General features: G+C 42.1%; 1 protein-coding gene across 1 annotated transcript in view; it reads right to left on the reverse strand.

Moving 5' to 3' along the window:
* MYOC (myocilin, trabecular meshwork inducible glucocorticoid response) overlaps positions 1-17,326 on the reverse strand; it is a 29,866-nt gene that overhangs the window by 8,645 nt on the left and 3,895 nt on the right. The window contains exon 3 of the mRNA XM_006872662.1: positions 446-571. Coding sequence (XP_006872724.1) covers positions 446-571 — 126 coding nt within the window. The remainder of the gene's footprint in view (positions 1-445; positions 572-17,326) is intronic.

Consider the following 17,326-nt stretch of genomic DNA (forward strand, 5'->3'; position numbering starts at 1 on the left):
AACTGCTAACTGAAAGACTGGAGGTTCAAGTCCACCCGAAAGACTTGCTGATCTACTTCCATAAAAACCAATCATTGCCAACTCTGTGGAACACTATTCTCCTCTGACACATGTAGGTCACCATGAGTAGGACTTGATCCAATGATAACTAGTTTTGTCTCCCCCCAGTGCAGCCCAGCCGAGCCTCCAAGCAAGGATGATAAGATCAAAAGCTTTGCTAAGGAAAGACTTACTTTGCTGCCAGCTTGCCCCAGAGAGAGCAAAGAGGAGATGCTGGTCCTCTCGCCCTCCGTTGCCTCCCCTCCCAGGAAAGTCACCTGTTGCCTGTTGGGTGGGCTGACCAACTGTAAGCATGGAACCAGATATGGATAGAGACCAACCATTGTTGTTGTTGTTGTTGTTACGTGCCATCGACCCATAGAGGAGAAGAAATCTACCATCATACCAGTGTCTCCCTCTTCCATCCTGGGGTGGCTGGATTGACTCTTCTTCAGGATTCGGGAAGCAGGAACCTCAGTTAATTCTGACTTCAGTTCCTGGAAGTTCAAATTCTCCAAATTCCATTTAGAAACTGTATTAAAGAAAGAGACAAAATGGCACTGTGAGCAGAACCTATTCAAGGATTGACTATGTTGAGAACAGCAGTTAAGTAGCCTTCCAAAGATAAGGTATCTGAGATTTGCTTTAAGATAGTGGGAGGAGGAGGGAGAGCAAGGTAAATGAAGATTGGAGGATGTTGATAGCTGGTGGGTACATTGGGTTTTGTTCTTTTTTGTTGTCTACTTTTAGAGAGGTTTGAAATTTTCCATAATAAAAAGCTAAAAGTAATAAATTGTATACCAATGTGCCTAGTAAGGTATTCAAAATGAAATAAGCTTGTACACAATTAAAATAATTCCCTCTTGTTGTTAAGTGCTGGTGAGTCAGTTCCAACTCATAGCATTCCTGTATAGGATTTCAAAGGAGTGACTGGTGAGTTTGAACCATTGACCTTGTGGTTAACAGTCCAGTGTTTATCCTACAGCGCCACATCAGGACTCCCCTATCTGACTGATTTCTGAGTGGGTGAGATGTGATTTTAGGGACATTCTTAATGTCTTCTCAGGTGCCTGAAATTCAATCATTAGCAATTCCCTGCTTGACATAAGGTTGGTTTTGTTTTTCCTTTTGTCATAGTACAAATGTTCCCGTAAGAAGTAACCTATTAAGCTTTACACACTGAATTGAAAACATTGAATTAGATCTTTTCTTTATTTTTCATTACAGTCAACCTACTTTTGAATCATTCTTTTTATTTTCAGTTTATCCCCTCTCCCCACTTATTTATTTTGCCTTCCCCTTCACCCAAGCTATTATGTGTCTACTCTCTGCTAGGAGTCCTGGTGTGGCGCTATAGGATAAGCACTGGACCACAAGGTCAGTGGTTCAAACTCACCAGCTGATCCTCAGATGCCCTATATAAGTTTGTTAGACAGAGTTGGAACCAACTCAACAGCATTTAACAACAACAACTCTCTGTTGGCCTTTTTGGAGATCAGTTTTGGAGAAGAGACTGTGTAAGATTCCTACAACAATTTAGGCATGGTTTGAGCCAAGGGAAAGGGAAATAGAGCAGACTGGGAAATGGGTATAGATGTTTCCTCAGACCTTAGTCTCTCTTCATGTAACACATTTTCTACTTTTTCCTGGAATGTGGTCATATAGCAGTCCTTAACACAAGGATAGCCACAGGCACAGGCTCAGACTTTTCTCAGTGTGTTTTCTGTGACCAGCAGCAGTGGTGGTTCACAACTCAGTATCCCCAGGGTCCCAGGACATCCAGGGGGGACATTGGTGCAGGGCCCAAAGCTGTGCTTCAACAGTGCTCAGAGGAGATAGTTTCTATCCTTTATCCATGCGCAGCTTGCCTGAATTTAAACTCAGGCACAAAGCAGGCACAAAGGAGCTCTGGTAGTGTAGAGGTTACAAATCGGACTGCTAATCTCACTGATAGCAGTTCGAAAGTACCAGCTGTTCCGCAGGAGAAAGATGAGACTTTCTGCTCCCGTAAAGATTTACAGCCTCTGAAACCCTATGCAAAGTTGCTATGAGTCGGAACCGACTCCACGGCACATAACAACAACAACAACAACAAATCCGTCTACTGAGTACCTTTTAACCCTTCTAGAGGGTCAGCAAAAAGAGGAAGACCTCCAATGAGACGGACTGGGACAGTGACAGCAGTAATGAGCTCAGGCATAGCAACGATTGTGAGGTTGGCCCAGGATCGGGCAGTGTTTCGCTCTGTTGTGAATAGGGTCGCTATGAGTCGGTACCAACTTGATGGCGCCTAACAACAACAGCTGTAACTCATTTCATCCATCTTTAACCACATATTTTTTGGCATTTGCTCATCTCTGTAAACAGGGCACCCCAGTTGCTGCTGGTGGTGGTTATGAATCGGGCTGCTAATCTCACAGTCAGCAGTTCGAAACTATCAGCTATTCTGCTGTGCCGTGGAGTTGGTTCCAACTCATAGCGACCCTGTACAGGGTTTCTGAGGCTGTAAACCTTTACAGGAGCAGAAAGCCTCATCTTTCTTTTGTGGAACAGCTGAAAGTTTCAAACTGCTGACCCTGAGGTTCGTAGCCAGATTTGTAACCACTATGCTACCAGAGCTTTTTCGGTTGCTAGTGTTTGCCAAACTAAATCCATTGCTCTTGAGTAGATTCTGACTCACATCAAACCGTTAAGGTTTCCAAGGCAATGTCAGCGGTTCAAACTCATCAGCCTCTGCTCGGAAATCCTAAGCAAGGTCTCTATGAGTTGGAACTAATTCAACAGTCCTTACCAACAACAACAACAACAATCTTTAATGAGGAGCAGCTGGTGAGTTTGAACTGCCACGCTTTCTGTAAGCAGCTGAGTGCTTACCCACTATGCTCCTAGGGCTCCTTTGCTAGTGTTTAGTTTTAATGAATTCTAGTACTAGAGAAGTTTTCTCTCCGAAAGGAGTTTATGAAGCCATTCAGCCAAGAGGGTCTCAGATTTGGGATTTGGATAGCCTTTGCCCTGCTTGTTGTTAAATACCATGAAATGGGTTCTGACTCATAGCGACCCTGCACAGGGTTTCCAAGGCTGTAAATCTTTACGGGAGCAGAAAGCCTCATCTTTCTCCCTCGGAACAGCTGGTAGTTTCAAACTGCTGACCTTGAGGTTAGCGGCCCGATTCGTAACCACGATGCTACCAGCGCTCCTATTAAAATAATCTCCACAACACTGTGAATGCCCTAATAGAGTGATACTGCTCAGTCTGTTGTTGTTAAGTGCTGTGGAGTCAGTTCCGACTCACGGTGACCCTGCACAGGGTTTCCAAGGCTGTAAATCTTTACGGGAGCAGAATGCCTCATCTTTCTCCTGCAGAACTGCTGGTAGTCTTGAACTGCTGACCTTCAGGTTAGGAGCCCAATTCGTAACCACTATGCTACCAGAGCTCAGTCTAGTGTGGGTCAAAGGAACCCTGTGGGCTTGCATTGAGTTGCTAATTGCAAGGTTGATAGTTCAAATCTACCAGTCACTCCAAGAGAGAAAGATAAGGCAAGTCTGTCTGTTCTTACAAAGATTTAGTCTCAGGCAGAATTGATTCTATGCAGTTGGCAGTGGGGTAGTATCGGCCAGAAGAGTACAGGCTAGTAAGACCATTAAGTCCAAGTGCCTTACTGATTCAATGATGTCGTGGCTCTCATCCCAAACTTCTGGGACAATTGGTCTTATGCCTCCGCCACTCTTGAATCCACAGGGTGATTCATCCACCCAAGCCGTCAACCTCCCTAGAACAACTACTAAGTGCAAGACACAGTGTGATGTTGTAGGGTAAGCTGGTTGGTTAGAAGTGCAAGGTTTTGAGAAATTGCTCTGGCAGGAGTTTCTGAGTCCCCTATGCAAGGTTGGTTTGGACAGTTCAAACTCACCAGCCACTCCTTAGAAACCCTATACAAAGTCTCTATTATTTGGAACTGATTCTATGACACTTAACAACAACAAGACACATTTGGTCCGTGTCCTTGAGGAATTCATACTGAGGCAAAGCTCTTCTGGCTGAGGAGTAGCATGGATTCACTCCAGGGTACTCTGGGAACAGAGTCTCTGAGATGATCCAAATGGCTCCTGGAGAGTTCTAGAGAGCTCAGCTGATTATTGAAACTCCTTACTCCCTGTCAGAACTTTTGAAGAGATGAAGCAACTCCTGACCTCTTCCGTCTAGAGACTGCCTGGCTTAGGAAAGTATCCAAAGCAGAGGCACGCTGTAGGTCGGATATAGGTTTCCCAGACCAATTGTGAAAATGGCGGAAGCTTCCCTCCGTCACCCCTCACCTGTGGAGGGAATTGGTGCTGTCCATGGGCAACAGGAAAGAGGGGCAGGAAGTCCAAGCTTCCCTGTTCACCTATGCTGCAGGAAAAGGTAAGAGTGAATAACTACTTTCCTGTACAAGTTGTTGGCAGAGCTGTTTGTAACCATCTGTGCCTCCTGGTCTCTAGCCTCTCTTTTTGCATCTTCTGTTGTCATCCCCCTCTCTTGGACTAAAACACAGTCATAGACCCCTGACTCCTCTGTTAGGAACAACCCACTCTGTCTTACCTGACCTGCCTGCTATATCGAGTTGTTGTTAAGTGCCATTGATTTGATTCCCTCTCACAGCAACCCCGTCTAGAGTTTCCAAGGAGGGGCTGGTGAGTTAGAACTGTTCACTTTACAGTTCAAACCAACCTTGCATAGGGGGCTCAGAAACTCCTGCCAGGGCAATTTCTCAAAACCGTATTACTAAGCAAGCTTCCTGACTGTTGTTTTTATTTCATTTGCACCTTTCCTTGCATCCTTGCAGGATATTCCTTAGGATAATTCAAATTTCTTTTAAATGTTTCAGTTAATCCTCAGAAAATAGAGGCCATTTTTAGGCAATGTGAGATTACAGAGAAATATTGCAGTGGTATCTGTATACAAAGTCTGGAGGACTCCCCCATCCCATACCCAGACCCTCACCCTTTGGCTACAAATCCCACAGGGGCCAAATCAGGGTAACTATAAGTCATTCCTCCCCTGCAAACTCAGCATAGAAAATTATGTGGAACAAAGAAACCAGCAACACCACAAAAAGACACACAGAGAAATGACAATAATCAATTCTTACTTATTTATATCTAATGGAGATGGATTAAATATACCAGTTAAGAGACACAGCAGAATGTATAAGAAAACAGGATCCTTCCATATGCTGTCTACAAGAGATATAACAACTTTTTTTCTGCATCTGATTCCAATCATTGCATCCTGTGACTATAGCTAGGAAGTTTCTGTAACTTAGTGACTTACTGAGAAAAGTTTTGTGTTGAGAAAATTGAGGTAAACACCTGCAAGTCAGTGAGAAACAAGTGAAGAGGGAAAAAGACCCTTGTGATGCTCGGGGGATAAAACAAGTTAAAAAGAAAAAAAAAGCCAAGGCCCTTTCAAGGCATGATTCCCATGAAGACAGTTAAAGTGCTGGGAACCAAACACTGACAAACAGCTTCTTTGTGGAGAAAAGCAATTCGCAGACATATATAACTTTTTCCATACTCCAAAATATTTTCGTGTAAGTTATTTATATGATCTGGTGCCTATGAAAATTTCAAAGAAATAGAATAAAGGGTCACTATGAGTCGGAACTGACTAGATGGCACTTAACAACAACAACAACCATTCATAAAGCTCCTAAAACACCCTATTGTCCCCAAGTTGATTGTGACTCAGAGAGTTCCTAGGACAGAGTACAACTTTGCCATAGGGTTTCCAAGGCTGTAAACTGCCACAGCTTTCTCCTGTACAGCGCTTGTCCACTGAGCCACCAGGGCTCCATTACTCAGTTCATGTTGGTGGTGTGTGCTGACAAATTGGTTTTGATTTATAGCAACCCTGCATAATAGACTTAAATATTTATGGGATCAGAAAGCCGTATCTTTCTCCCAAGGAGTGTCTGGTGGATTTCAACTGCTGAGTTTGTGGTCATCAGCCCAACATATAATCATTATGCTCCAAGGCTCCTGGTGATGGTGGTGTGCCTGATAGGCACTTATGAAGAAATCCTGGTGACGTGACTCGTAGAGACCCTATATAGGGTTTCCGAGGAGCAGCTAATGAGCTTCAACTGCTGACCTTGTCGTTCAAACCAACCTTGCAATCCAGTGTTTCTCGTACAGCACCTTGGAAACACCGTGGGGCATTTTTACTCTGTCCTGTAGGGTTGCTATGAGTTGAAATGGACTCAACGGTAATAGGATTTGTTTTGGTTTATGAGCCAATTAGTTGTCCCTGGGGAGGGAGGGGCACAAAGGGCTAAGTGCTGTGCAAGTGTCTGAAATCTAACGGCATTTGGTCTGTGGGAACTCAGAGGCAAGCTCCATGTTGAGCCTTGACAAAGTTCAAACACTATCATGGGACCGTCACATGGTCTGACAGCTGAACCGCCAGAGTGAACAAGAAAAGCAGGGAAGGAGAGGCAGCCTTGCAGTGAACTGCCCAGCTAGGGAAAGAGTGCCTGGGCATGTCCTTAGTGGAACTTGAGGTACCAGGGCCGAATGGCTCTGAGTCAAACTCTGACCAATCCTGTGTGCTTCTCTAATCCGTAGTAGTGCATGTATTCCAATTACAGTCCCTTTCCCCACTTCACTCCCGTTGTCCAGCCTGTGACAGTGACAAATTGCTCTGTTACCAATCATGAGTTTGTGATGAAATTCCTTTTTTATCTTTGCCCTATAAATTGGCTACATGGAAATGAGTCCTTTGAATACCACCTGGCCTTGTGCTGATTGGCTCCCTCATCTGAATCATTTGTGTTTGTTTTCATTTTATCCTGTTTAAGATTTAATAAAGGAGTTCCTATTCTGGTAGCGTAGTGGTTACGAATCAGGCTGCAAACCTCAAGGTCAGCAGTTCAAAACTACCAGCTGTTCTGCGGGAGAAAGATGAGGCTTTCTGCTCCAGTAAAGATTTACAGCCTCAGAAACCCTGCACAGGGTCTCTATGAGTCAGAACCGACTCCACGGCACATAACAACAACAATTAAATACATTTGAATTTTGGGGTCTGCTCTCCCCTACTTCAGTACTCAGTTACTAAGTGAAAAGTGGGTGGTTCAAACCCACCCAAAGGTGCCTTGAAAGTACAGCTTGGTGATCTACTAGCAAAAGGTCACAGCCTAGAGAACACAGTTCTACTCCGCACATGGAATCGTCATAAGTGAGAATCATACTGAAGGGCAATTGGTTTGGTTTAATGTTTATGAACTAAGCACTGTGCTAGGTGGTTAGTCTTCACTCCAAATCAGACAGATCCCCAGGTCTTTTCTCCTAAAAAAGTGACTGGTGGTGTTGAACATAGCTCCCGGGCAGAACACCCATCAGTTCTTCCTTCCCGTCTTCCAAAGAAGAGGTGGAACAAGTACCTGGTGGATGCTGAGTTCCTAGTCCCACCAGATCCCCAGGACTCAGAACAGAGAGCCCTTCATCAAGTCTCTCTCTTTTCCCCTCAGGCTTTGCATGAATCAGAGATTGCCTTGGCCTAGGAGGGTGCCCAGGGCAGAGGTGAGACTAAGGTCTTTCTTTGGAGTAAACAAAAACCACCTTAAGACACAATGTCAGAGAATGACTTCCAAAATGACTGGAGTGCCAGTTCTCAGTTGGCAGGTGGGGTGGTTGGATTACAGCCTGGGGAGAATCAGCCAGGAGCATCTGGCAACAATCAGACTCTGTAAGTGGAGCTGTCTGGCATGAGGGTCAAACCTGCAGGAGAGCGTGCAAGGCTCAAAGGCAGGGAAGCAGTTATGGTCCAGGAGTCATAGCTTCCTCATTCAGCTCTGCCACTTAGCAGCTGTGTAACTCTGAGCCAGTCACTCAACCTCTCTCAGCCTCAGTGTTCTTAGCTGCACACATTTATAAAGTTGCTTTGAGGATTACATAAGAAGCTGCAAATAAATAGGTCCTTAATAAAGATGCACCCAAGCTAAAATGTCTCTTGAATATTTCTAAATCATTTGTGCTTCGTTCTGGATATGGGGAAAGTGTAAGTGTGTGTGTGGTGTGACAAAAAGAGATCATGAAAACATTAAGCACTATATTTTATCAGATAATGGAGAATTAAAAATTTTCGGATGTCTGCCTTTTCCTGTTAAAAGTAAGTCCCCCTGTGCTTTAAAGTTTTTAGTCTGTTAGGAAATTTTGGAATTTTTCTTCATGCTCTGTTGTCTCATTCTTACTGTTACTTTATAGACTCACATTCTAGAGCGCTCAACCTAGAAACTGAATTTATTATCATTTTCTTACTTCTACACATCTTGGCCAAGGAAGAAAAACCTGGCCATTGCATGCCTGAATATCAGCCAGTAAAAACCCTTCAGATCACAACACTCTGATCCTGTTGTGCAGGAGGAGGTCACTATCAGGTGGGGGCCAACTCAATGGTACCTAAGTACAACAAAATATATTGTCAAATGACATTGTCGTGGTTTTTGTAGCTATTTTCTATCATTACCTGAGAAGTTAGGTCCATGTTACAGAAGAGTATGAAGTAAAAAAAGAAGGGTGGCAGCATACCAGAGGACTTCAAAAAGTTCATGAAGAAATGCAATGAAAAGATAATGGAATTTTACCACAAAGGTTTTGAAGCTCTCTTGTCACAAAGACTCTAGGAAAGTGAGGATTAGCAAACAGACTATTTTCCTGGATGCTTTATTGACTACGCAAAGGCTTTCAATTTTGTGGATCATGACAAGCTATCGACAACATTGAGAAGTCTGAGTATTCAAGAACACTTAATTGTGCTCATGAGGAATCTGTACCTGGACCAAGAGGCAGTTGTTTGAACAGAACACGGGAACACTGAATGGTTTAAAATTAAGAAAGGTGTGCGACAAGGTTGTATTCTTTTACCATACTTATTCGACCTGTATGCTGAGCAAATAATCCGAGAAGCTGGATTATATGAAAAAAACAAAACAAAACAAAACATGGCATCAGGATTGGAGGAAGACTCATTAACAACCTGCGAAATGCAGGTGATACAACCTTGCTTGCTGAAAGTGAAGAGGACTTAAAACATTTACTAATGAAGATCAAAGAGCACAGCCTTCAGTATGGATTACATCGCAATGTAAAGAAAACAAAAATCCTCACCACTGGACCAATAAACAACATTCTTATCAACAGAGAAAACATCGAAGTTGTCAAGGACTTCATTCTTCTTGGATCAACTATCAACCCTCATGGAAGCAGCAGTTAAGAAATAAAACGACATATTGCATTAGCCAAATCTTCTGCACAAGACCTTTTTAAAGTGTTGAAGAGCAAAGATGTCAGCTTGAGGACTAAGGTACGCCTGACCCAAAGATGTCAGCTTGAAGACTAAGATGCGCCTGACCCAAGCCATGGTATTTTCAATAACCTCAAATGCATGCGAAAGCTGGACAGCGAATAAGGAAGACTGTAGAAGAATTGATGCTTTTGAGTTATGGTGTTGGAGGAGAATATTGAAAGTGCCACGGGCTGCCAAAAGAAGCAATAGATTCATTTTGGAAGAAGTACAGCCAGAGTGCTCCTTGGAGGCCACGATGGCCAAACTTCAACTCTCATACTTAGGACATTTTGTCAGGAGGGACAAGTCGCTGGAGAAGGATATCATGTTTGGTAAGGTGGAGGGTCAGAGAAAAAGAGGAAGACCCCCAACGAGATGGATTGGCCAAGTGGCAGCATCGATGGACTCAAGCGTGGCAACAGTAGTGAGGTTGGCCCAGGATTGGGCAGTGTTTCGTTCTGCTGTGCATAAGGTCGCTATGAGTTGGTACTGACTCAATGGCACCTAACAACAACAACAACAACTCTGATAGTTCAGGAGATCTGGTAGCATAGTGGGTTATGAATTGGGCTGCTAACCATAAGGTCAGCAGTTTGAATCTACCAGCTGCTCCACCGTAAAAAGATGAGGTTTTCTGGGAAGTGGGGATTATTGATGACAATAACCAAGTTTAATTTATCTTTTGGTAAAAATGTATTTCCATTTGAGGCTTATTTAAAAGGTTTACAGATAACATTTTGCTATATAACTATTACTACAAATATGTCATTATGAAGTGCCATTAGGTTGGTTCCAACTCATAGGGACCCTGTATAGGGAGCAGCTGATAGGTTTGAATTGCCCACCTTTCGGTTGGCAGTCCCATGCTTATCAATATGTTGTTGTTGTTAAGTACTGTGGAGTCAATTCCGACTCATAAATGTGTACACATATGCATGTTGTTGTTGTTGTTGTTAAGTGCTGTTGAGTCAATTCTGACCCATAGCAACCCTGTATAGGGTTTCTGAGGAGCATCTGGTGAGCTTGAACCATCAACCTTGCAATTCAAATGGCTTTGCAGTCTGGCATTAACCCACAGTGCCACACCAGGACTCCACATATGCATGAGGTTAAGTAAAAAACTTGCTACAAAATCATAGAAACTTTTATTAAACAAAAAGTATCAAAATATGAAGCAATTGCTTCTCTACATATCCTCCATGTAAGTCTATACACTCCTTGTTTGTTTCTCTCTGTCAAATCTATATAAGTGGGTATACTCCCATTCTCCTGTTGAGCTGACATGGCTACTCTTGCTGCTACTGGTAGATTGTGTATGTAACAGTATTTATCACTTTAACTCTTGTACTTCTCCCAGTGTCTTCCCCTGCCTTCATCATTCTTCTGCCAATTTCCTTACTGCATATTGCTTTCCCCTTCTTTCAAGTTAGAACTTGCCTACCCTCTAATCAGTAAATTGCTTTCACCTTCTTCCCATTCTTGGGGTCGCCAACAAAGAATGTTGTGTGAAATTTCTTTCTTGATCTTTTGCAATTGTTGTTGTTAAGTGGTGTCTTATACTATATTTGTCCCTTTGTGATTGACTGATTTCACTCAGCATGATGTCCTCCAGGTTCATCCGTGAGATGTTTCACAGATTCATCATTATTCTTTAACATCTGAAAGTTCTGTGACTTCATTATTCTATAATTGTCTTTATTATAGATTGATACCTTTGGTTCCCTATTTTTAGTCTTATAGGTCTGTTTTACTTTTTGTTAAGTGCCGATGAGTTTGTTCTGACTCATAGTGACACTTTATATGGTTTCCAGTGGGTCTGAACTATTGACCTAGTGGCTAGCAACCCAGTGTTTATCCTACAGTGCCACACCAGGACTCCTAAAGATGCTCAATGTCACTGTTGTTGTTAAGTGGCATCAAGTCAGTTTGTACTCATAGTGACCCTGTATGGGGTTTCCAAGGAGAAGTTGAAGGGTTTAAATCACTGATCTTGTGGTTAGCAGTCCAGCGCTTATCCTACAGCCCCACACCAGGAACCTTCTGTTTTAGTTAGGATACTTCTATATCTGGGTTAACTTCTGGCTGGTGGTGTCATGTATAGTAATCTGAGGTTGCTTGCTGTTGTTGTTGGTTCTCTGTCCAAAGAACTTCCTTTGAGATTTTTGGTAAATTTGGTCTGGTTTTTACAAATTCCCTTAATTTCTGTCTATCTGGAAATCTTCTAATTTCACTGTTGTATTTAAGGGATGGGTGTATGATTCTTGGTTGGTGATTTTTTTCTTTCAGAGTTGAGTGTATGTCATCCCCTTGCCTTCCTGTCTGCCTGGTTTCTACTGAGAGATCCGAGTTTAGTCTTATTGGTTCTCCTTTGTAGGTAACTTCATTTTCTCAAGCTGTTCTCAGGATTCTTTCCTTGTCTTTGGTTTTGGAAAGTTTGATAATAATATGCTTTGGTGGTTTTCTTTAATGTCTAACCTGTTGGGGGTTCATTCAACTTCCTAGAAGGCATAGCATCTTGGCTTTCATAATAGGGAAGTTTTCTGCCAATAACTCTTCAACAGTTTTCTGTTTTTGGTTAGTTGGTTTTTGTTTTTGTTTTTTGTCTCTTCATGTTCTGGAATTCCAGTCACATACATATATGTTAATCCTTTTAATGGTATCCCACATAATTCTTAGGCTTTCTTTGGATTTTTCCTTCTTTTTTCTGATTGGTCCTCTAACAGATTAGTATTGAAAGATTTGTCTTCAAGCTCACTAACTCAACCTTCCACTGATTCAATTCTGCTCCTTTCCCTTTTCATTGTAATTATTTCTGAAACATTAATATTAATCTTCTAGATTTCTATTTGCAGTTTTAATATGGTTTCTAATTTTTCATTTATTTTGTCAGTTCTTGTGGTGTTTTCCTGAATTCTTCTAACATTTTTCCTTTGTTCTCCTTGCTTTCCTCAATTTGCTGAAGGTACCTAAGTATCATCCCTTTAAATACCTTATCAGGTAGTTATCATACCATTTCTGGTATTACATTTTCTGACTCTTTATATTTAGTCACTAGTATGAAGCACTATGTCTTATTTCTTCATGTAAGCAGAAATGTTCTGATTTCCCAGAAACAGTGTGGTGTCAATATATTTGTATTTAGTACATGATTGTATGTTGGTGTGTTCTTTGTCAGTTACCACCTGCCTCCTGGTAGGTGTGACAGAGAATGGGAATGTGTGGGCAGTGTGCTGTTTGATGTTCTTGTAGCACAGTTCAGGGCAGGTTTAGCTGGTGTTGGCTGCTGTTAATAGTTGATCAGGTGATGCAAGACCTGGTAGTGGCCACTTCAGTTGGGTGAGGCAAAAAACAAAACCCAGAAAACAAACAAACAACAAAAAAAGAAAATAATGGGGGAGGGGGTGTAAACAAAGGCAGCAGCAGCAAAAAAAAGATAAAAAAGCAAAGTAAAGTAAAAATGGCAAGAGAAGAATGCAAGAGAACGTTTTAAAAAGAAAAAAACATGAACAAAACTAGGGAGGGGGAAGAAAAGAGAAAGAGATAAAATAATAGTAAATTAAAATCAAGATGAAGGAAAAGAAGAATGGGAGGTAAGAAAAACAAAAGAAAGATAAAAGGATTAAAAAATCAAGGGAAGAGAAAGAGAAGAAAAGAAAGAAAAAAAGGAAAAAACTGGGACAGGGGCTGGACCCAGAGAGAAAAAACTGTGGAGGCCAGCACTTGGTATGTGTTGGCACCTCTCCAGTAAAGGAGTTCACAGGCTGCAGGGCTGGATATGGTCAGAGCACCTGATCCAAAAGAGGTTCATGTCAATGCAGATGGTATCTGAGATCAGGATCCTTGTTCCCAGAAAGAACTCTTTTGGGGCCAGAAGGCAAGTGGGAGCCGAGCGGAGTTCCTTTTATCAATAGTTGCCAGGGCTCCAATACTGTGCTTTCTGCTGTTCTGATGAAGCAGAGTTCAGATTCCTCCAGATGCAGGGGTGGTTAACCTGGCACCTGATTTACAATGGTGCAGCTCTAACTTCTGGCAGAGCAGAGATGTGCAAGGAGTGAGTGAGGATGGAGGCTGGTCCCGCTTCTGATCACCAAGAAGGTATGGCGAACAAGGGAGATCCACACCTTTCTCATTACCAGCCACTGGTGTGTGAATGCTGCTTGCAAAAGTTCAAGAAGGTTACATCTCATCAGACCAGCCCACAGTTCACTCATCTGTCACCTCTCATGCTGCTTTTGTTCACTTTCTACCTCTATTCAGTATTCAAGCCACTTTTCTATCCTTTCCTCTGAAGTTTAGAATTCTAAAAGTATCGATATATGTTTCCTTTGGTTTCTTTGTTGTAGAAGGTCTGTGTAGTGCATCTGCCTAGTCCACCATCTTGCTGGAAATCTGACATTCAGTATTTTTATCAATGCTTTCTTTGTTTTTGTCCTGGTACTGTAGCTCAGGAATGAAGCATTTGATCTGGAGATTAGAAGTTTGAATTTAGGGTTTTGGCTCTAGTGGGGAGATGTCTTAGTCTATCGGCTCTAGAGGAAGGTCCTTGTCTCTTCTGAGTTTCTGCACCTGGGCCATCTCCACATGGCTTGGCATCTCGGCATCTCTCTCCCCACTAAGTCTATATACTGATGAAGGCAGTCATTCTATCTAACATTCACCCCAAAGGATTCTGCATTCTTCGATTTACAAATCAAAATGGTATTTTTTACATCCTTTATTGTTGTTGTTAAGTGCCATCGAGTCAGTTCCAACCCATAGCAACCCTGTACAGGGTTTCTGAGGCTGTAAATTTTTACAGGAGCAGAACGCCTCATCTTTCTCCCGTGGAACAGCTGGTAGTTTCGAACTGCTGACTTTGCGGTTTGCAGCCTGATTTGTAACCACTAAGCTGTCCTAGAAAAACTCAAATCCTGCTCTTGGAAATGAATGTTCTTTGAGTTTGGGGAACAAAACGTAGTCTGAAGTAGCAAGATCAAGGCTGGAGGAGGGGATGGGATAATATTTTCCAATGAAATTTTCTCAGGACAGCCCTTGCTATTCTCAAAGAATAAGCAGGTATGTTGTTGTGATGGAAAAAAATTCCTTCGTACAAATTTCCTGGATTTCTTGTCACCAATGCAGTTTTCATTTTTTTAAAACTTCTTCATAATAAGTCCCTGTAATCATCTTTGTTTCCTTTGAGAAAATCTATCAAGATTACCCCTCTGTTGTTGTTAAGTACTGTTGAGTCTGTTCCAACCCAGCGACCATATATAGGGTTTCCAAGGAGAGGCTGGTGGATTTGAACTGTTGACCTTTTGGTTAGCAGTTCAATGCCTATCCTACAGCACCATACCAGGACTCCCCTTTCAGACCCCCCCAAAAAACAATCACCGTAACTTTCTGAGCTGATCTTTCTGCCTTGAATTGAACTGGTCCAGTAAATCCCCTTAGAAGCCATTATTTTGATTGGGCCTTTTTTTTGAAGGTACCATAATGACACTAAAACAAGAGCATTTCTGAAAAAACTTTTCGGCAGTCATCCACTGATTGCATAGACATGTTTTAACATGCTTTGTTTGGAATAAACCTGTGCCTGTATGAACGGAAACCCTAGTAATGATACTTTTTGATTTATCCTTGTTGGGGGGAGGTGCGGTGCAAGAGAGATGCATATATCTCAATCTGTATGCTGAGTAAATGATACAATATACAAGCAACTGGACTCTGTAAGGAAAACTCGGACATCAGGGACTGGAGCAAGTCTCATAAACAGTATGCAGATGACACAATCTCATTTGTTGAAAGCAAAGAGAACTTAAAGCACTTACTGAAGAAGATTTAAAAAAATACAACCTTCAGTATGGATTACAATTCAATGTAAAGAAAACAGAATCTTCACAAGTGGACCAGAAAACAATATCATGATAACTGGAGAAAAGATTGAAGTTGTCAAGGAGTCAAGGATTTCATTTTAATAGGATCCACAATCAGTGCTCATGGGAACAGTAGTAAGAATGATATACTTCACTGGACAAATCTGTTGCAAAAACCTCTTTAACATGTTAAAGAGCAATGATGTCACTTTGAGGACTAAGGTTCACTTGATTCAAACCATGGTACTTTCCGTGACCTCATATGTATGTGAAAGCTCGACAGTTTATAAGGAAAATCAGAGAAGAATCAATGCACTTGAAGAATATTGAAAATACCATTGTTAAGTGCTGTTGAGTCATTTCAGCCTCATGGTGACCCTATACACAACAGAATGAATCACAGCTTAACCCTTCATCCCCAGTGTTGTTGCCACTGCCAATCCATCTTGTTGGGGATCTCCTTCTTTTTCTAGGTTCCTCCACTTTACCAAGCATGACAGAAGAACAAACAAATTTGTCTTGCAAGAAGTACAGCCATAACACTCCCTAGAAGTGAGGATAATGAGTCTTAGTCTCAAAAGAGTCCAAACTTACATACTTTGGGCACATTAACAGGAGAACCAGTCCCTGGAAAAGGACATCAGCTTGGTAAAATAGATGCTTGGCAAAAAAAGAGGAAGGCCCCCAATGAGATGGACTGACCCAGTGACTACAACAATGAGCTCAAACACAGTGATAATTATGAGGATGGTGCAGGATTGGGCAGTGCTTTGTTTTGTTGTAAGTGTTGTCACTATACTGGAGCTGATACAAAGACACCTAACAATACAACATATATGTATGATTATACGTTGTTGTTGTTAAGTGCCATCGAGTTGGTTCTGATTCATAGTGATCCTGTATAGGGCTTCCAAAAGTTGCTTTCATACAGTGCCACACTGGAACTGTATATAGTTGGCTTTCCAAGGGGTGCCTGGTGGGTTTGAACTGTCAATTTTGTAGATAGTATATATATATATATATATGGAGCTCTGGTAGCGTAGTGGTTACGAATTGGGCTGCGAACCTTAAGGTCAGCAGTTCGAAACTACCAGCCGCTCCACGGGAGAAAGATGAGGCTTTCTACTCCCGTAAGGATTTACACCCTCAGAAACCCTGTACAGGGTTGCTATGAGTCGGAACCGACTCGACGGCACTTAACAACAACAACATATATATATATTATACACATATTTGTTGTTGCTATGTACCATCAAGTCAGTTCTAACTCAACAACCCATACAGGGTGTCCAAGAAAAGTTGGTAAATTTGAAACCACCAACCTTGAGGTTACAAGTCTAGTGCTTATGCTGCAGGACCATACAACAATATTTTATATATATAGGCAAATCTGTTGCATAAGATCTCTTTAAAGTATTTAATAGTGAAGATGTCAGTTTGAGGACTAAAGTGCACCCGTCTCAAGCCATGGTATTTTCTATAACCTCATATGCATGCAAAAGTTGGACTGTGAATAAGAAAGACTGTAGAAGAATTGATGCATTTTAGTTATGGTGTTGGAGGAGAATATTGAAAGTACCACGAACTTCCAAAAGAACAAACAGATCTGTGTTGGAAGAAGTATTGCTAGAGTGCTGCTGGAAGCCAGGATGGCCAGACTTCATCTCTTATGCTTCAAACATATTATCAGAAGGGGTCGGTCCCTGGAGAAGGATATCATGTTTGGTAAAGTGGAGGGTAGAAGAAAAAGAGGAAGACCCCTAATGAGATGGATTGACACAGTGGAAGCAGCAATGGGTTCAGGCCTAGCAATGATAATGAGGTTGGCCCAGGACTGGTTAGTGTTCATTCTGCTGTGCATTGGGTCACTATGAGCCGGTACCAACTCAATAGCACCTAACAACATGTGGTGGTGGTGGTTATGTGCCGTGGAGTCATTTCCGACTCATAGCAAACCTGCACAGGGTTTCTGAGGCTATAAATCTTTATGGGAGCAGAAAGCCTCATCTTTCTCCCGCAGAACAGTTGGTAGTTTCAAACTGCTGTCCCTGAGGTTAACAGCTCAATTCGTAACCACTACACTACCAAAGCTCCTTTAACTATATATATA

This window comes from Chrysochloris asiatica, unplaced genomic scaffold, assembly GCF_000296735.1.
Source record: "Chrysochloris asiatica unplaced genomic scaffold, ChrAsi1.0 scaffold00207, whole genome shotgun sequence".
In the NCBI taxonomy this organism is placed as follows: Eukaryota; Metazoa; Chordata; class Mammalia; order Afrosoricida; family Chrysochloridae; genus Chrysochloris; species Chrysochloris asiatica.